Source organism: Macadamia integrifolia, chromosome 3 (genome assembly GCF_013358625.1).
Source record: "Macadamia integrifolia cultivar HAES 741 chromosome 3, SCU_Mint_v3, whole genome shotgun sequence".
Taxonomy (NCBI): domain Eukaryota; kingdom Viridiplantae; phylum Streptophyta; class Magnoliopsida; order Proteales; family Proteaceae; genus Macadamia; species Macadamia integrifolia.
The window spans coordinates 16275167-16296394 of record NC_056559.1 but is presented as its reverse complement, the minus strand read 5'-3'; the positions used below and the strand labels follow the sequence as shown (position 1 = coordinate 16296394).

General features: G+C 37.7%; 2 protein-coding genes and 1 long non-coding RNA gene across 6 annotated transcripts; all 3 read right to left on the bottom strand.

Annotated features, from left to right (window-relative positions):
* Positions 1–324: 324 nt before the first annotated feature.
* Positions 325–11659, bottom strand: LOC122073989 (probable plastidic glucose transporter 1). 4 transcript variants are annotated; one of them, XM_042638745.1, is made up of 12 exons: positions 11217–11658; positions 11009–11129; positions 10376–10576; positions 5626–5725; positions 4934–5046; positions 4160–4253; positions 3842–3998; positions 2699–2845; positions 2545–2618; positions 2172–2260; positions 1633–1747; positions 325–998 (listed from the first exon to the last, which is right to left on the bottom strand). In XM_042638745.1, exons 1-12 carry the CDS (start codon positions 11473–11475, stop codon positions 807–809), a joined length of 1662 nt encoding a protein of 553 aa, XP_042494679.1. In that variant the 5' UTR covers positions 11476–11658; the 3' UTR covers positions 325–806. The 4 variants fall into 4 exon arrangements, 2 of the variants coding, with proteins under 2 accessions (XP_042494679.1, XP_042494680.1); XR_006138936.1 differs by lacking the exon at positions 325–998 and adding an exon at positions 2345–2444 and having other exon boundaries at positions 1731–1747; positions 11217–11659; XM_042638746.1 differs by lacking the exon at positions 10376–10576 and having other exon boundaries at positions 11217–11659.
* Positions 11660–13913: 2254 nt separating this feature from the next.
* On the bottom strand, positions 13914–15042 carry LOC122073596 (protein EPIDERMAL PATTERNING FACTOR 2-like). Its single transcript, XM_042638192.1, has 2 exons — positions 14833–15042; positions 13914–14342 (listed from the first exon to the last, which is right to left on the bottom strand). The coding sequence occupies exons 1-2, from the start codon at positions 14962–14964 to the stop codon at positions 14139–14141; spliced, it is 336 nt and encodes a 111-aa protein (XP_042494126.1). The 5' UTR covers positions 14965–15042; the 3' UTR covers positions 13914–14138.
* A 2325-nt stretch (positions 15043–17367) lies between these two features.
* On the bottom strand, positions 17368–18228 carry LOC122072879. The gene is made up of 2 exons (XR_006138604.1): positions 17887–18228; positions 17368–17785 (listed from the first exon to the last, which is right to left on the bottom strand). It is a non-coding gene; the product is annotated as an uncharacterized LOC122072879 (long non-coding RNA).
* Positions 18229–21228: the final 3000 nt, after the last annotated feature.

Below are 21228 nucleotides of genomic sequence, written 5' to 3'. Positions count from 1 at the left end.
TACCCATATCTGACCAGTACCATATCGATTGTATCGAATCAGGGGAGGGCAAAATGATCGGAGAAAACACACATTGTTACTTTCAGGGGCAATACGATCCAGTACGACCCATACAGTTGGTCCGTATTGATACCAGTATCTGTATCGGCAGCAACCAATACTAGTGCCAATACCGTGCATTAAAACCCTGCAGCCATCAGCAATAACAATCAGATCCCGACATAGATCGCTTAGACTCATTGGGTTGGCCAATTATACCAATAGTCCAACCAAATCATGGATCGGCCAAATTGAATATGAGAAAGAAAACCATAGAAATCGGAGTTCTGTTGAGAACCAAAACTTCCCTTTCGATCATCACCATTAACCAAATTGTCAAAGAAATTGCTCATTACAGCTGTCATCAGTCATTACATATAGAGGTTGCTCATTACAGCTACTCATTTCCACTACCTTTGGTTATATTCTACAGTAATAGTACCACCCCTGCAACTACAACAATTGTTTTCAATTTGGGTTAACATGGGAAGGTACCATACACAGCTCTAAGTAGCATCCAGATGAGTTTGATGAGTTTGGTCCGCCACTGCCACACTCATCCCAACCCTGACCAGCCAGCACAGCCAGGCACCAATCATTGGGGAACCAACAATTTGGGGATATGATTCCAGAATGAAGCAAAGCACTGTCTTCAAAACTCACTTGAGCCTGCTTGAAAATGTTGATATGCAAAAATCGCCTTCCAACTCGGCATCCTCTACACCAATGTTTTCTCTATTCTCTCATTTTCATGGACTAGAATTAGGTTATTTTCTTGTGTCTGGCAGCTTTAGCAACATCTCTATCTCCTCGAGAGAGTGCCCTTTTGTCTCAACTATGAAATAACTAGCAAATATCGCTGAAAGCAACGAAACCCCACCAAAGCTTGCATAAACCGGAGAAACTCCAAATCTATCCACCAGCTTGAGAAAATAAAGACCCACCAAGAAGTTGCAAACCTGAAATTGTTGCAAAATGAAAAGGCAAAGCTCAGGTTGGTCTAATAGTCGAGCTCATTTTTGAATATAAATGTGGTCAAGGAAAAATAAAAAAATGTCTATCATTGTTCCTAGAGTAAAAGTAAAATGGTATGGTAGTGCAACTAAAAACCCTTTGATTAGAAATTCTTCAACACAATATTAGGAGCTCTGGTGTTCAGTGGAAATGTATTTGCACAAAAGGGTAGAGCCAGTACTCCCAAGGTTCTACCCTTTGACCTGGACTGGGATGTGCTGTACTTGAGATTCAGGTAATTAAAAGTTCAATCTATCAGTGTATTATATATTCAGGTCTAACAACTGTCACTCTGTACAATTGTAAAAGCTTGACCGGCCAGCATGAAGATGCAAGTTTGAGCCCGAGGGGTTCATGCAAAAAATGTTGATAAGTCAGGACCAAACCCTACGAATCTACCCCACCTAGGAACCTGTGAAAGTGGGACTTGCACCAGTTTACGGCCCATCTTTTATTCCATATTCAGGTCTAAAACCTGAGAATGGAAATGGAGACAACAACGCCTTGGTGTTTCACACAGGTCTACTCCATCAAACCCATTTCTATTGTCATCTATTGAACGATTAAATCAATACATACCCAATGAACACATAAACTGAAGCCCATGATTTTCCCACGTGTTCTGGTGCTGCTAAGCTCAGGAATAATAAGACCAGTAACTGGTCCTGCACCTACCGCAAAGGTGAATATGTACCTACAGGAAGACCATATGAATGTAAAAGGGCGAGTAAATAAGGGCAAATTTCTAAAATTTCCAAAGTTCCAATTAATATATGAAATTTAAAGGAAGTAGATGGCCTCTTTAACAATTAAATGAATTATTTCCATCAAAAGAGAACATATGAATGCATTAGGTTTGTATCTTGATAGAGTACTTGACATTAATAAATACGCTCATGGCTCAATGAGAATATGTATTTTGCAATGCTATTAGAATTACTCACAAAAATATGCATTCTACATTTACACTTTACATGGATGCAGATCCAGCTTCAAAACTAAACTAATTGGGTGATGGCCAGAAATACTGTAAATCTCTTATTTTGGGTATTAGCCATGTCTACGATCAAAACAGAGGAGCATAATCATTTCACGAGGACATGACAGAGAATCCATACACAAGGGTTCCTAGTATTGACAAGTTGTGAGCAAGTTGTTCATCCAATGGAGAACTGATGGCATAAACTATGAGAAACATCGAAGCTGCCTGAAAACAAATAGGGATAAAGTCAGGAGTGTCATAATCAATACTGTGCTAAAGCTTCCACAAAGAAGAGATTATAATACGTACTGTCAAGAACCTGCATAAAAATAGTATCCAGTTAGCAATATGTTGATACATATAACTGTGTAAAATTGTCGATGCTTTTTGAGTTTGTATGATGTTGAAACTGGAAGCCAAACGATGTAAATGCCAACAATAATGGATTGAAAGAATTCCCCATCACTAATCCAATTGATTACAATAACAATTAGTTCTTACTCACACACCATTCCCAAGTAGCTTCCTATCAGAAGCTTTTTCCTCCCTTGCTTGTCCATTAAGTATAAAGCAAGCAGTGCCCCTAGAGATGACCAACATACACGATGAGTAGATGTTTTCAAGCCAAAATCACATGAATTGATATAAAATATGAATAAATACCTCCAAAGTTGGTGAATCCAACTAATAAGCTGGCTAAACCACTGCTTGTAATGCCAACATCATGAAAAGTCAAGGACGAGAAATAGAGAACTCCATTTATGCCTGCAAACTGTTGAAGTACAAAAAGTGCGCCTCCAATGAAAGCAACTGTGATCATGCAATACTTCAGTGTCTAAAACCGTGCCCACATGGATGAAACATAGTCTAGAAATCAGAAAGAGCAATGAACATTTAAGTAAAGAAGAAGAAATGCACTAAAAGATGCATATTATGGGGCTTTATACCATAGTTGTATTTTCATGAGCATCATGGGGGCTTATACCATAGCTGCAAGGTGTCTCCTATGCGGCGCCTACAGGCCCATGTGCTATATCACCCTTGACGTTTAGCCCATTTTCTGTCAAAGTGGGACTGAGTTTGTGGTTTATCTGAATTAGCCTTTGACATGCTGAGCCCATTTGCATTATACCAAGTAATAATTTGAATTTTTATTGCTAATGGACTTTGTGGGCCTGTCATTGCTGTTAAACCCATTTGTAGAAACTCCATATTAACAGATGTGCACGGCTAGGGGACCAAGATGACGCCAAGGTGCTTTGCCTTGACACTTGACCACCGTACCTTGGTGTGCCTTGGTTCGCCTTGTCACCGTTCCAACGTACAACTATGGTTTATACATGTGGCAACAGGGAGGGCAGGGTCGGGTAATGTCCTTACCCTTACCCTCTCATAGGTGTGGGGATTCTTATGGGGAAAATGGTGAAAAGTCCCTGTCTGCGGTGCTCTAGTAACTTCTTGTTTGTCTCTTTACCCAGTTGGGCTGATTGGATGGAATAAGTTAAGGATATATGGGCTGGGCACCTGGGCCTTGAGTTGGTTCACATAAATATATGTGTGAATCTGGGCGTGTAGGTGCTTGGGTGCATATGGTGTGTATATATGTGCATGAATTACTTAATTGTCCCTATCTAGACATATACTCCTTACCTGCTTAAATGGTCAGGTAAAAGAGTCCCAACCTTCCCCTCCCGAAACCACAGATATCATTAAAATGACCCTTAACCTAGGTCACAAAGGGATGATGCTGGCCATATATTCACTATAAGTCATTCATACATAATTGGTCTCGTCACTGAACATTACCTCTCCTGTGAGGCTCCTCAAGGAGTTCCAACCAGCTGCTCTCCAAATCACTACCATCGTTTCTAATAACTGACTGAAATTCTTCAATTGATTTGTCAACTTCAGACTTTCCCCAGAGATTGCGGATAACTGTTTTGGCATCATCCAATCTTCCTACCTGCAAAACCAGCAACGAAGTAGCTTCGAACACACACTTTTTGGACTTTGATTTAAAAAAAAAAAAAAAAGGAGATTATTTTATCATATTCCATACAAATATGTAAATTTATGTATGTACATAAGTACATCGACGAATTGAGACATAAAGCGATATCCTACTTTACATAGCCAGCGGGGACTGTCGACAGCAAACTGCATACCAAATGTAAGGATAAAAGCAGGCAAACTTGCAATGTATAACATCGTTCTCCACCTGCAACAAAGATTTAATAAGACTTCTCCAAAAGAAGGACAGTGATAATTCATAAGCCCCAGGGGAGAAGTAAAGTTGTCAGAACAATCCAATGAACATCAAGAATTGGTGGAGTTTTCAGCAGCAGCTAAAGACATAGTTCTGAATCTCAGGAATTTCGCCTAAAATTTCGCAAGTTTCGATTGTTTCAACCCTAATATCGGAAATTTTGACCCTCAAAATTTTTATCAATAGCCCAGAAACAATACCTGGTTTCGGCCAGGTTTCGGAAATTTCAACCTAAATTTTGGTTTCAACCTGATTGAAACCCAAGCTTTAGAACCATGGCTAAAGGAACACTTGCTTCTTTGGCCACGGTTCCTCTTTTATTTTATTTTATTTTTTATTTTTTGGGGGGTGGGGGAGGGGATAATTTTTGCTCTAGTACATTTAGAAGAAAGGAATGCATAGTACTTTCATTCATTGAATTAATAAACTCTCTGCAGTAATTGATTAAAGGAAATACCAGTACTTATGGGTCTTAAGCATAGATCTTCCAGCCCCCTTTTTTTCAGTATTCTGATTAATGGTCTAACTCAATCTTTAATGAATTTACTCAAGGAAAAAGAAGGAGAAAAAGGAAAAAACCATGGCTTCAAACCTGTGTAACCCTTAAGATACTAGAAAAAGACGAGCCTCACCAATGTGGATCACTTTCAGAAGGAATTCCTAAGAACAGGGATGCAATTATCCCTATGCAGGTGCCAATTTGACACAAGGTTCCCAATGAACCCCTATACCTCGTTGGTGAGACCTACAACAAAATTGATAAGGGAACTGATGAATAAAGAGATTAATAAATGGTTGAAACTAAAATCCATCTCCTATTATCCCTTAAGATGCAGAGCAACATACAGAACCAAGAATATCAACACATTAAAATTGGATTATTCCACCACGAACATATCTTAATCTATATTCTTCTCAGCAACTAGGATACAGTACTTCTCCCAGATTGCATGATATGTATAACTCATACATTGTCTAATAAGTTAGTTACTAGAAGTTAGAGAGTCTGTGCAACTTTCCAATCCTAAAGCCCATACTTTTGTTGCAGCTTAGACATAGTAATTGGTTCTCCACCAGTAAGAAAAGAATAGTTTCTTTGTAGAATTTTTACCAAACATTCAGCAATTACTCAAATAAGAATAAATTCTCTCTTTAATTTGCTTTACTAAATCATAATCATCAAAACAAATTGAAATTTACAATCATCACCCCACTATATATGGCATTAAATGCATGCATGAATATTTTGCTCTTCATTTCAAACTGTCAAATTAACATATGATAAGAATGGAATTTTAACTTTATCTTTAAGAAGGACCAGTACCTCTGAAATATAAATTGGAACAAGGGCAGTGTTCACACCAATACCAAGGCCAACAAGAAATCTTCCCCAAAGCATTTCATCCAAAGAGTGTGCTTGTGCACTAAAACACATTAAAAATAGCAGTCAATAATCATAAACACATTTTAGTGACAAAAACAGATAATAATTCAAGAAGGCAAGACAAGACCAAAAATATTCCGGGTGAGGACATAACCACAAAGGGAGGTTAAACCACCAAGAGGGTCAATTCAAACTCCAGGAATTATTGAAGCTCACTAATATGCAAAAGCACATATAATATTCCACCATACTCGTGGAAGTTCCAATTCTAGATGGTTAAGTATCAGCCTATTTAGTATTTAGGCACTCATCTAGATTATTACAACAACAACAACAACAACCATCAACGCCTTATCCCAACTTAATGTGGTCGGCTACATGGAGGTTCCAAGCAAGGACGAACACAAGGATCCATGCAAAAAGATTGACTGGTTATGGCTGATTATAATGAAGTAACGGTTGTCTACTTGACACATCTCTAAAGATCAGAAACAGGCATATTACAACAAACTATAATAAAGTATCGGCTGTCTACCTGACATACCAATATAGATCGACCAAGCCAAAGCGTCCTACATACATTACGTCCACCACTAAGACAATCCATCACCCAACCTACTTCTATGGAAGGAGGAATGAACACTAAAGGAGGAATGAACGCTCATCTAGATTACTCCTCAAATTATAGATGCAATAGTGGGTTACATAGAATTCATCTGGGGATTCTTAAGAGGATGTATGTCAATACTCAAGGAAACTGGTACAGAACACCAAAAATCATAAGTATTGACAGTTGCATTGTCTTGCAGTGCACTTGGAAAAAGAAGAAAAGAACTTCTAAAATCCATTACAAATAAGCCTACATGGTGGATTCCAATGCAAAGGGGTGATCACATTTTGAGTTGCAAACTGTGAAGACATTAATCAATTTATTGAGTACACAATCAAGGGCATCAAATCTAGATGTCAGAATCCTTTTGCTTGGGCTATCTTGCTGTTTGTAGGGAGGAAGAACTAAGCACGGACAAAAAAAGTGTGTACCTAGTGCTCGAGGCTCCCGCCACTGTGGGGTCTAGGAAGGGTTATTAATGAAAGGCTGGTTACAGGTGTACCCAACACTAAATATGTTACCAAACTCCAACACAAATAAAGTAGACAATCTACTAATCAACTTGGCCAAGAAACAAAGCCAAACAAGCTACTAGCTAGGACAGTAGAGGCCGAAACAAACTAGCAATGGTTTACAAAGTATATCCCAGCAACCCAACACTTACAAAGCTTCAAATCAAGTAATGATATGTGAATTCACAGCCCAAGCAATAGGGTGAAAGCAAAGTAGGATAACAATACTTTAATTCTGGAAAATTTGGTCAAAGTAGAGAAAAGTTATAACTCACAAACCAAGCATCGGATGAGCCTGCAAAGTGGCAAGTATAGATTATTATAACCCCAACAAAACCTGGAAATATCAGTCTGAGTTTATGGTTGGTTGTGGAGTTATGAAGATTCTTGATCTGGTTACCAAAAAGAAACTTCTGGGAACAAGAGATGGAATCCTCAGAAAGCCCTCAGTTAAGGATCGAGTAAACCTTGTATGAAACCAATTGAATCCTCAAAATATGGTGGGAGTGGCCATGTGGACAGGGAGATAAGTGCACTCAAAGTCTACCAAAAACTCCTTCCAAAAAGCTATCGTGGGTCTTGAAGAAACTCAAAACAGAAGCAGCAATTACAATTGATATCTCCTCTGAAATAAACCTTCAGTGGAGCATAAATAGGCCTCACAACACTCGGAAACAATATAACAAATAAAGAGGAGAAGATGGAAGACAAGGGAGATTGACGAAGGGATAGAAGGGTTTGGCTATTTCAGCCAATAGGTCTCTCACCCTCAGCCCTCTCAATCAATTTCTTAGACTCACTCAGACAGTTGTTTGGCAAGCAAACTTCATAAATTTCATCAATCAATTGTGTCCCAAAAAGGTACAATCGGTCCCCTTTAAATAGGTTGGGGTTTGCTTTGCAAAATGGAATGTATGAAAAAAGAAACAAACAACAAAAGGGAAAAAGAAACTTCTTCGCCACTAAGACTTTTCTAATCTGACTTTACTTGCTTGACAAGGACTAAAAAAAGAAAAGGAAACAATTTATTCTTTTAGAAAGCTATTAGACGATTCCCCTCTTTCTTGTTGATTAAGTCTTATAACAACATAATAATCTCACTCAAAAACATAATCGTCCGAGAAGTTATTGAGGCTTCTAGAAGCTAGCCCAGCCTAGAATCACTAGGCTTGATTGGACTGTTGGCTTAGGTTGGTTCTTCTAGTTCTTCGGATATACTTTAGTCTAGTCATATGATCTATATCAGTCACAATGTACATAGCCTCCCCCCTCCTTCACGGAGAATTTGTTTCCCAACTTGAACCCACCACCACTAGGTCGCAATGGAGCAAACTCAACATGGACATGACCTATTAATTCCATGTTTGAGTTGAGTATCTTCCAGGTCAATTGTGGGTAAACAGCAAATGGACACTAAGAAAATAGGTAACTTTTGTGTTGAGCCATAGTTCTAAAATAAGGATCCAATTGGCAGGTCAAACAGGGATAAAATGGAACTGTACACCTAAATGAATTATATTTTCTGGTTAAATTCCAAGTTCTTTAGAATATCAAGACAGCTTGGCCTCCGGTCTGGTTTTATAAAATGTGCTTGATGTAGATCACATGACTGGATTGAAATACAATCGAAGGAAGAACCAGTCCAGCCAGCAGTCCAATCGAGCCTAGTGGTTCTAGGCTCAACCATCTTCTAGAAGCCCCAATATTCTCTACCTCTTCTGATTTTGAGTGGAGTTTGTCTTATTATAAAACTTAAATCAACAAGCACGAGGGGATCGACCAACAGCTTCTAGAAATGATTTATTTCCTTTTCTTTGTTTATTCTTCTTGTCAAGCAAGTAATTTAGTTCAGGAAAGTTTCTCTTGTTCTTAGCTTCCTTTTATTTGTGTCTTCTTGTCCAAGGAACTAAAAGTTTCCTTTTCATTATTTTCCTATTTTATAAAGGCTTCTCAACCTATTTAAAGTGATTACTTGTACATATTTTGACACAATTGATTAATGAAGTTCATGAAATTTTTCTTGTCAAAATTCTATCTAAGAGAGAATAAGAGATCAGCTGGGATAGCTGAGAGTGAGAGACCCATCAGCTGAGATAGCCACCCCTCTACCTATCCCCCATCGATTCTCCCTTTCTCCCTCTTCTATCTCTTCTGTTTTCTTTGTGCATTTGAGTGATATTTTGGTACTGTTCTAAGGAAATTATCAATGCTGCATCACACCTGCATCACACCATACTGCTGCTAGATTTCTGAGATTATGCATATGACAGCCTTAGAAGGACGATTTCCAGGCAGACTTCAAGTACCCCCATGTCTCTGATCCTTGACCTGTTTTCGGCCATTGAAGACTTCAGTGGATGCACACAAAACACCTTCGATCCATAGTTCAAGGCCATTTGAAGCTTCCAACCCTTGTTTCCAAAAAAGTTTCCTTTTTTGTGACCAATTCAATAAACTTCACAACTCTCAACAACCATCAACTTAAGCTGAATTTTATGGGATTCACTTGGCTCATTTTGATATATGTTCAATCCAATTCACAGCCTCAATGAGGCCTTGTTTGTGAGTCATCAGTTTTATCTTATTTGGCCTAATTATCTTTAAGAATCATGTATTTTTTTCCCTGCCTGAGTTCATTTCATCGTTAGGTCTGATCCTAAGTTTCAATGGTTATTTTGGAGTTTTATTATTGTTGTTTACTATGGATATAAGTGAGAAAACCTTACTGGTTTGTGTCAGCCCATATTGTCCTAGCCGACAGCCTTATTGGCTTGTTTCTTGAACTAGCTGATTAGGTTATTATTTGTGTTGGAGTTTGGTTTAGCCTTACATTAGTGCTTGAACCCATCAAACCAGAAATTGGCCCACCTAACTCATTTTTTATCTTTTTATTAGAACTTTTCCTCTTTGTGTATCATTATCCTTTTGGTCCATGCTAATCAAACAGAAACATTAGATGTTCCATACCATCTTGTATTCAGATTGGGAGGTTTCTTGTGAATCTGAATCACTTATTCGTACACGTGAATGCTTCACATACAGTTTCGTGATGACACAAGTCCTTTTGCTTCCATAAATGCCCCTCCATGCTGCAATTAAGAGTTCTTAGAGAGGTATTTATGGAAGCAAAAGGACATGTATCATTGCATACCCATACATAAAGCATTCACATACTTTAGGCGATCCAAACTCGCTTCTTTTTGAGTCATTTCTTTTGTTGACCCATTTAATAAAGAGACAGGAGCTTCGCATGACACATTTAATTCTTGATTTTCGAACCCAAAAAATGAATAAATAAATTGAGGAACTACTGATATTGGTACTCATTAAAAAAACATTTTAGGCGCATACATAATTTGAACTCTGAACAGAGATTATGAAAAGGTAGCAATCAAACTAGTCAAATTACTTCTGAACCTGGAGAATTTCAAACCCTTGTATCCAGTAAATTTAGAAATGTCAAACAAAGGAAAAGAATTAAACAATCGTATACTAAGCAATGTAGAAGATAAGCATCATCTCAATGCCGATTGCAAAACAGATGATGTAAATGAGAAATCTGGATTACCTTAAAATTGGCCCAAGAATTAATGTAAACGTATCAACCTGAATTGTACGCCGACATCCAAGGTTATCAACAAGTGAGCCAGAGCTTACGCTTCCAATAAATGCACCAGCTATGAATATGCTGACCACAAATCCCTCAAGTAGTGAATTTCCTTCAAAACCAAGCTCCCTTGCAATAGATACTATCGGACCATTCATTACCCTGTGAAGCTGACGGTACCAAACTCAATTTTTTCACTCATGCACTTAAGGTAGAACACTCAGAAAAAAAAAAGCAGTCTAACTTCTCAAATAAGCACCACCAAGGTTTAGTGACATTCAACAAATGCAACCAAGAAGAACATAATTTATATTTTCCACTAATATCCACTATACAGTTTTAAAATGAAAATAAGTACTTTCTTTGATCATCGCTCGTAATTGTTCAAAACCAAAAGATTTAAACAATTAATATAAGTTGATCTCCACGAATTGAATAGAAATGTCATGGTATTCCAACAGAGCATATCTATTATGATTATCGGATAACAACTATAAGACAATAAGGAGTCTGCTTCAACTGTCAACTTACAATAACATAAACACAGACTCTGGCAATGTCATACACAATCACGGACGCATAGTAGAAGTTTACCCTATGTGATATCCAAAGATAACGTTCGCCATGGAAGCCAATAGCACATGAGGAAAAGCAGGTAACCAACCATAGCCAGGCCCTCCATCTCCCTTCTCAGACAGTAACGCAATTTCGCTCTCTGCAGAATCAAGTAACCCAGATAAAACATTTTGAGGAAACGATAAATAAAACAAAGCAAGGTTATGAAAGGTGGTGGAAGATAAACCAGTTGATTTCTGAGACTCTTCCAACTGGGAAGGTTGCCTCTTTGTGGCCGGAACGGCCGGAACTTCGAGCTTTCGCCAGGACGATGGAAAACGTAAACGGAACGGCAGTTTTGCAACAAGAGGACGACGGAAATATTTAGGTTTATAAATAAATCGAGAGATGGTGATCGTTGGAAGGGAAGGTGATGCTTGTATCGCCGCAATCCTCATCGGAACTGACGGAAGATTCGTACTCCAACCTGATGACTGCGATATCATATGACCTTAATAATGTGTGCGGATCTAATCTGTGAAAGGAACATTGAAGAATTGAAGCTTCTCGTGAAAGAGGCAAAGCTATGGAGTATCTAGCTTCATCCTCAACGACGAGAATCCGAGTGGATAAACACAGCAACGGTCCCTGGCTCTGAAGCTCCATAATCCATATACTGCTAACTTTAGGGAAAACGATTATGTGTGATTTAACCGAAAGGGGTCTGAGGGTGTCAAATCAGACGGTTCAGTCCCGGCTCGGTCAGGATGAATCGGTTTCCTCTTATCAAGTGAGGTTGCTTTTGATAATATTTATTTTTCAGAAACTTTCGTGTTAAAAACGAAAATTTCAGTTTCTATGTAAAAAAAATTTTTTTTTTTTTAACGAAACTAAAACAATAGAACTACTTTTTGTCATTCTGTCAATTCTCGTTTCTAGTGTTTTCTTTTTTCATTTTTTGTTAGAAAAAAAAAAAACGAAACACACCATAAATGCACCATACACCATAAATGCACAATTCCAATTTCGATGTGAAAATTTTTCTTGTACTATCGTTAAAAATATTATTTATTTCCAATAACTTCACTAATCATATTTTTATTTTCCTTGTATCAAACAGGGAAAACAAAATAGACAATAATGAGGTTATAGATGACTTTAGGCTAATTAGCTTTTGTACTAATGCACTTGTTATGTAAAAAATTATTGGCCAATAGAATTAGGAAAGTCTTAGATAGATCCAATTCCCATTTTCAGATTATTTTTATTGAGGGGAGATAGATCTTTGATAACATTATTATAGTTTATGAGATTTTTATTTACTTAGGCATCATAAAAGGAAATGTGATTGGATGACTCTCAAGCTATAGCTGGATATGTCAAAAACCTATGATATACTCAAGAGTGTGGTGCCATATAGCCATATCTGAATTCTTAGGTTTCATTCAATGCTGGTGTGGCATGATTAACTATCTTGTATCTATTAGTATTTATTCTATTAAATTGTGAGACAATTGTTTTAATTTCATGGATAGGTCCAACCTATTCGTCAAGGATGCCCTCTTTGCTCACATTTATTTTTCCATCCTATAGAAAGCAGTTGAATTAAAAATTTTGATCTGCCTTGTACCTCACCCATACTCACCCTGCCATGCCCTGCAAGTTGCAACCCTCACATACCCAAAGATATTTTAGACTTTTCCTTTTCACATTGTACGCCTCTGCTGGGACTTCTTTTTAGATAATGTGATCTGCCTTTTGGGGGAGATCCGAGACTCTTTTGTCCTTTGGGTTATGAACCAAAACCAATCTTTCCTGAACAAAAAACCAAAAAAGTACTCACTCGTCAGCGCCTATTGGGTGGAGTGTTATTATTATGGTTTTACCGATATAACCATGATTTAAATCATGGTATCGGGTATAGTATCGGTTTATGCGGATATTATCATATCAATACGATTGTATCCGCGGGGGTGGGGTGGATGGAGAGAAGGGTTGTGATTATTTGATTATCTTAATTCAATGGTTAGAGTTGGATGAATCAATGATGAAAAGAAATATTTTTTTATCTACGGGTTTTGGTAGTTGGATGAGACTCCTGAAATGTTGTTATAGAATTTCGAACTACTTACAGGGCTAGAGAGAATAATACACTTAAATAGTTAAATTCATTTAAGGGAAATATATGGAAGAAGAAAAACTTTCAGTCATTCCATAATTTTCATATAGATATAGTTGACTTGTAGAAGTGAACTTGATCTCATATCATTTAGATGTAGTTAACCCCAAGGGGGTAATTGAGTTGGCAAGGGACCTTTGCCTCAGGAAGCATGTGATTTTGAGTTCGACTCCTCATACCTCCTTAAGGCCACTCCCATGGAGTGTTTAATGCTATTCACTACTTTCAATGAAAGTATATGGTTCTCAGTCAACTTTGGTATATGATCCAATCCATGCGATTGTAGGGTTAGTATGACCCCGCGGGATTGTTCTCATTCAACTCCGGTATGACCTAATCAATGCGATTGTAAGGTTAGTATGAACCTACAGGACTAGTTTGCCCTGGATACCCATCGTTAGAAAAAAAAAAAAGGTGAACTAAGAAATTAAAACTCTTTTAGTTCCTTGTTTATTCTCGATAGTTACTTAATACAGGGATAACAAATTTTCAAAAATTAAAAGTTATTAATGTAATATTTATGTAAAATGATTGGATTTAGCTCAATGAAACAATAAAAGATGTCATGTTAAAAAGGAAAAAAAATTAAGATTACAATTTCTAAATTCACAATTCAGTTACAACGAGATTTTCCTTGTATATTATAAGATAAAGCAAACCATCCTAGATTCAAGAATCCTCTTATAGATACAAGTTAGAATCGAGATCCTGATCGAAAATAATTGAGATCGACTTCAATTAGGAGTCGATCAGAATCAGTGAAAATATGCCCTAACCCTAGAAATCCAATATGAATCAATCGAAATCGAGATTGGAGACACTTGTTACAACCATCAAAAACACTAAAAAGAGGGACAAGATAAGGAAGGGTCTATCCTACCAATACAAAAAACTAGCTTCTATACCCTCATTCTACACATAACTCACAATTCTCCTACAACTTAAAACTGCAACAAATGTTCTTGAAATAGAGATGCAAGCATGGATGAATCAGTTTGAAGGAACATGATAGAATCTCCCTCTGCATCTACATCTGTAGACAATATGGCAAGACTCTGCAATGGAACACTTGCTGAAGCTCACCATCGCCCTCTTGCATGGAAAGCATGGCCCACATGCATGTGCACAGTCAGGCAAGATTGATCCTATTGGGAACCTCTCCATTCCAGCTTCCTCCTTCTTTGGTAACCCATCCTATACACCATTAATCAATTATAAAAACCAAATCAACACATTAAATAACTACCCTTTGTTCTTTGAGCATGGTTGGTCTAACCAAGGATTAAAAAGCTCAATTTGGGTCGACCGAATTGGATGACCCCATTACTGGCCAATCCAACTGGGCCGTTTCCTTTCCAAAATCTAAGCTATTTTGGCCGATATTATGCCTGATTCAGATCTGAATCGACACCATTCCGGATTTTTATTTGTTCTATGAGCATGGCTGGTCCAACCTGGTCAATAAGATGTGGTCAATTACCCGGCTGGTTTAAGAACCCATGAGTGGAATCAGACCAAGCTAAGGTTGTGTTTGGTATATATTTTCAGAATTTATAGATTTTGGGCCTACAATATATTCCAAAGCGAGAAATTAAATAAAGAAGAATCGTATTTCAAAACACATTCTAGTTAGATTGCAAACACGGCTCAAAATCCATACTCCTAAGGAGAAGAGAAAACAAACCTTGGGAGTCCCACTAGTACAGCTTCCTTGACCCTTGAAGCTCACTGGAGTCTCTGCTAAACACAAAAGCATAGAAGTAAGGAGAAGGGCTGTATAGGCTAAAATGGAGGTGATGGACAACTTCTTCATCATCTTATTCTTCTTCTACCACGAACTTCCAGAGGTGAAAAAAAAGCTGAGACCAAAGAGGAAGCCCAAGTGAAATTTTGCTAAGAGAAGACATTGTTATATATCTGAGAGAGAAATAGGCCAGAAGGGTATTATGGCTTAATGGAGGGTACACCTGCATCCCTGATACACATCACATGATCCACGACCAATATATGAAGCCATTTCACAGGTTTTGTTGTATCTCCAAATACAATGAGGAATGAAAGAAGAAAGGGTTGGAAGAAGAGACAAAATTTAAAGCTTTAATAGTTTAAAATTTTGGATACTAATTTGGATATTCCCACTAGTATTCAAGTCTTGAAGAAGGGAAAGTGTTCACTGTTCACTGTTCACGTGACGAGTCAGCCTTTTGTGGCAGGTGATGGGGAAAACACAATGGGTATCTTCCAATGTTTTGGGATATTAATCTTGTCTGATTCAAATGGTAGGGTGGTGTTACAGTTTTGGAGTCTCTAGTTTTGTACAAACTAGTATTGCATATGGAGGTTTGTTGTTACCTAATCTTTCAAATGAGGGAGGACTTGGGTTTCAAGAATTGGAATTGAAATCAGTTAGATCAGCTCCCCACATAGGAAGGGATCTGGCTCCTCTCCTGAACAGTGATTGCCCAGGTAGCATCCATAGCTACCTAGGCGCTCGCCACGTGTTTAGGCGACGATCCAATGGTGTCTAGCATCTCTTTTTCTGTGCCTTTGTCAGTACCTCGTTCTCCGCACCTTGTTAGGCGCCGTTAGATTGTCACCTAGGTGTTGGTCCCGCTTGCTAGGGGTGGACCCCACACACCATGGAGGGTGTGAGATCGCCCCCACCCATCACCATTTGAGGAGTAGATATAATTTGGCAATTAACCAAAATGTAACCTCCTTGATGGGAGGAAGTTATTGTAACTGGTCTAAGGCTGTGTTTGGTAACCAAGAGAAGAGAAGAAAAGAACAAAAAAAAATTACAAAAATTATACTTTTTTCTTGGTTTAAGAAATTCTTCTCTTTGTGCTTGGCATGTCCTGAATGAATCAAGAGAAGATTTTTTTTTTAAACTTCAAAATTCACCTTGGGAGTGGTGAACTTTTATTTTTTAAATAAATAAATAATCTTACCAAAAACACAAGAAAACATAAGAAATTACAAAAACCTTTTTTTTCTTTTCTTCTAATATTTTTTTCTCTACGTTTAGCTACCGAACCCAGCCTAAAGGTAGAGAAAATAGATCCTTGGTTTTCACTTTTTTGTATTGAGAAACTGAGAAATGTCATAAACTCTCTCTCTCTCTCTCTTGGATTGTTAGGATTATATCATCGTAGTCACCTAGAGAAGACTTGGACATGTATCCAAACACCTGCCAACACTTGTGAGGGTTGGGAATGCATGTTCAAGTCCTTGCAACCGTTGGATGGATGGGAGGTAAATTGGAGTTGGAGAGAATCTTTATCCCAGATTATGAGACACCTAAAGGTGGATATAGACTTTGTGTAACAATGCTTGGTTACATAAAGAATGAGTAAGTGTGGGACAAAAATTTGGACCGATCAACACAAAATATTCATAGATGCTAGGAGGATCCAATGAGGGGTGCCAATTCCTCAGCCTAGTTTTATTTGGTCCTATGTGACCCGTATAAAAACGAACTGATTACGAAATCGGCTCAATGTCACTACAGGTGAAAGGAAACTTAATTCCTAATGATTAGCCCAGTTCGATCAATTTTGGTTTTAATAGGCTTGCATTGGTCTAGTGAAACAGTTTTAGGCCCAAGTACACACCCTTGAATTTTTTGCATATAAAACATTTTTTTTGTATGGAATAAAAAATATATAATATATTAGAGGCAGTTTCCCTTCACCCAAAGGATTAATTCCTATGCCAATAGGTCTTGGTGACTTGGGATGTGCAATGGGGATAGTGATGAGGGCATTACTGACTTCATATAATAAAGAAAGGGATAATGACCCTAGATGGATGTAATTTTTCATCCTCTGTGGAGGAAAACTTTCTCCTGTATTTTACCATCCCCTAATTCCAGCCCCAACCCCTTCCCCTTGAGCCACCCCCAATAACGGCAGAATTGAAACCCAAGACCTCACTACGAGCTGAAAAAGCGTCGTAGATCGCTCGTGTACTTCTTCATGACCCTTACCAACTCAGTTTTGAAACTGTAACATGAGGCAGAGCTTGGATAAAGCAAAGACTAAGGACAGATGATTATTTGCCTTTAAGAGCATGAACTAATACAGAACTAATACAGAGTCCCAACTTAACAAAGGATTCAAAACTTTTGTGCAAAAGAAATGGAAATTTGGAGCCAGCATAGAGATCTATTAGCATATCAGAAACTATGGATCAACCAGGTCAAAAATGATTGAATATATCATGACATACAATTCTCTGAATTTATCCATTAACCTCCTCAAAATTGATCATATTCAATTATATACAATAGCCACAATACTCGACTACAAGCATAAAAAACTAGACAGAGAACCAAAACCTTCTAGATTTCATGATAGGAAAGGAACCAGAAAGCAGAAAGGAGACATCCAGTTTAACCTTGTTAAATAGCTAGCCTTGTTTTATAGTTGCATCGGAAGAGCCTTGGTTGCAGTAGCTTCTGATAAGGACCAGTAGCTTCTGGTTTCATTATCAGGACTCCAGCCACCAGCATAAATTGAGTAAATAAATTTCTCTCTCTAGTTTCATCATCAAGGCTCTTCTGGGGATGCCACTTTACGATTATTATACTTTCCAAATTTTTTTGCGACCCTAGCATCAGATAAGGTGTCCCATACCTGCAAATTTCGGGACCATAGCAATTAATTCTAAATTGAAAGGAAGTTTCCACAAGAAAAAGGAAAGAACTATGGTATTCCAAGAGAATAATAGTACTCACTTCCAATCTTCCCTTGGAGCCTCCTATAGCTAGCAGGAATGGGTATTCCCTGGCATAATCCCAGCACAAGCAATTGGAAAATCATCTTGAATCAGTGCAACTAATATAAAAGTAATGTATGACACTGTACAGTTCCATACACATCAAGCTGACTTAGATGGTAATGGAGCTCAAAGGCATCACAACTTCATGGCTAAACCTAACTCCATATACAAGTATACACAAGCATAATAACACCAACATATGATGGTAGGACTCATCACTTGTTACATATCAAGATAGGGAGAAAGAGAGGATGAAGGAGAAACAAAATATGCTTAGAACGAACTCTTCAATGCACTGAATTCATCATATACATGTTTCAAATAAAAGGCAAAAGTCTTTATGGATGCACCATTCAGGATATACATTGACTGTGCAATCAACTAATAATAAATGTCCCATCTTACTCGAGACATGTTAAGATGGACATGATAAGAATAGGAAAGAATAAACATGAAATTAAAGTGTCATAATGAACCCACAAGTAGGCCAAGCATATGTCATGGATTGAGGGCAAGTCAATTAAGACAGTTGATCACATAAAATGAACACAAATGGAAAGACGAGGTCTAAAGGAGACTAAATGAAGTAATAAAAAGATGAAAACTTGCACTAAAAGAACATACATCCCTAAATTAAGTAGAGTGGTAGAGATATGTTTTCAGTAAGGGCGATGTCTAGGGAACTGCAGGGTCAGTCATCCGAAAGAAACCACAAAATTTGTTTGGACATCAGAGAATTAAAAATTTCTTAAGATACAACAAAATAAGAGATGCCAAGTCATCCAAAGAAGTTTGTCTTTTTTTTTTTTATTGGGGTGGGGGGGGGGGGGGATCCACTAGATAACTAACTCAAATGTCCCAGAAATGCTCTTGGAGGAATCAACACTAAATAGTCAGCTACCGGCTTTTGTTGATGAAGCCAATGCTAAACGGTACACATGCACATAAAAATTTATTGTCTAGTGAGAACAAAAATGTTGATGTGGAAGCATACAAAACAGCTTCTGTAAATTTCCTATATGTAAAATCCTGCACTATGATAATAAATATCTCAAAATAACAAAAGAGATGCAGGAAAACTATGCAATAATGACATATTTAAAGCTCTATTACTTCCTGAAAAACCATGGTCATTTTTTTTTTTTTACAAATTAATCTGTTAATTTTAGCTTCTCCTTTCTTTCTCCACCATATGGGGGGATCAATCAGTTAGAAATTGAGTTAGGTTATCAGACTTTTTTTTTTTTGTATATATAATTTTATGAGGCCTGATGTGAAAGCCTCCATGGATTGACCACCTACTGCCACATGCAAAAATAATTTGGCAACGTCAAGTTTCCAACCTCATGATAGGTAAGGGGACGATCTGGATTAGTTACATATCAAATTTCAATAAAACCTCCCAATATATTGGCATTTATCCTTACAGTTTTAGCCTTTCATTTGTTTTCTTCAAAAACTTGTTTTCTAAATGAATTTTGAAAGCTTCATTCTGCCATGTGGTCAGCTGTGCCTGGGCTGAAACTAGGACCTACTTCTCTCCAAAATTTGGCCCCACCTGATCTTCCATGTGGAACATATTAGGACCAATCAGGGAAGCTCCTGTGCATGGACCATCCATGGATCCGGCTCCCTATGATTTTTAGGAATGGTCATACCAATTATCAAACCATAAATTTTACCAAATTACCAATTACTCTTCTTCTAAAAATAAATAAAAATAGTAGCAAATTATGATATATGGATAACGTCATGTGAGCTCTAATTTTTTTTATCTATTTATTATTGGAGAAATAGTTGGGTAACTTTGAAAGCTTCATTCTGACATGTGGCCAACTACGCCTGGGCTGAAACTAGGACCTACTTCTCTCCGAAATTTGGCCCCACCTGACCTTCCAATATTCCATGTGGAACATATTAGGACCAATCATGAAAGCTCCTGTGCATGGACCATCCATGGATCCGGCTCCCTATGATTTTTAGCAATGGTCACATCAATAATCAAACCATAAATTTTACCAAATTACCAATTACCCTTCATCCAAAAATAAAAAAAGAGTAGCAAATTATGAGATATGGATGAGGTCAAGTGAGCTCTAATTTATTTATCTATTTATTACTGGAGAAACAAAAGGGCAACTTACAGCTTTAGGATTCCGGGAAGCAACACAAGAAGGTTCATTGTTTGATACATCCCAAAGTTTCACCTACAACATGTACAGGTGAAATTAATGAATTGGCATTGGCCAAACCACATCTAACAAAAGGCTCAGAATCATGAAGCTCACTGGTATGAACACAAAAGATTACCATTTTATCTGTAGAGCCTGTCGCCAACAGCTGTGGAAAAACACAGGGTAAGATTAAATAAAGATAGAAAATAATTCTATCAAAGGTCTCCAGCATAAATTATGAGGTGGGAAGACACATACAGTAGGTGCAACAGGATTGTAGGATAGAGTGCACACAGATTTGTCATGTGCATGTAGAGTGAAACTTGGCTTGGACACAAAGCTTGAGTCAAACTTAGTACCCCGGATGTCGAAACCTTGAACTGTACCATCTTCAAGACTGACATAAAAGACATTCAGAGAAGAATCAAACAAACTTATGAATGTCTTCCAACAAAAAAATTTAGCTCAAAAGAAGACCTACATGTATACGTTTACCAAGGAAACAATTTTTTGAAGCAACCATTCCGACACACAATCCCACCCAACCAGTTGAACTGGTTAACTTGCTAGTAGACATTAGAGCAGCGTAATAGATCCCCAAACTGTTAATTTTCTTAATCACATTTATAAGTCAAATGCTCGTCCGACATTGGCAGTTAAACTGACCACGGTTGTAGATACTCAGTGAAAGATTCCTTGCACTAGCATACCAGTCATGCTATTTAAATGAGTTGTGGGTAGTGTGCTCATCAAGGACATCAGGGTTTTGATTTTTTTTTTTTTCAAGCAATAGTATTTTACTAGAGCTGCAATTCCAGAGTTTATGCTTGAGGTATGATGTGGTGGCTCCATGCTTTCCTTGGACTCAAGGTTGAGGCAGGCAGATCCAAGATCAATTCACTACACTTAACGATTTTATGGTATTACCTTCAGTAGGCAGATCCAAGATCAATTCCCTCCATTTTTTTATTTTCCTATTGTATGGTATTGCCCATTTACAGCCAATATCCTGATCACCCACTAACTCCTTTTTCCATCTAAGGATGCAATCTCCCATCATTAAACCATACACTGAGCCAATTAACTCTTTGAATCAAGGATATATGTTTTCTCAATAAAACCAT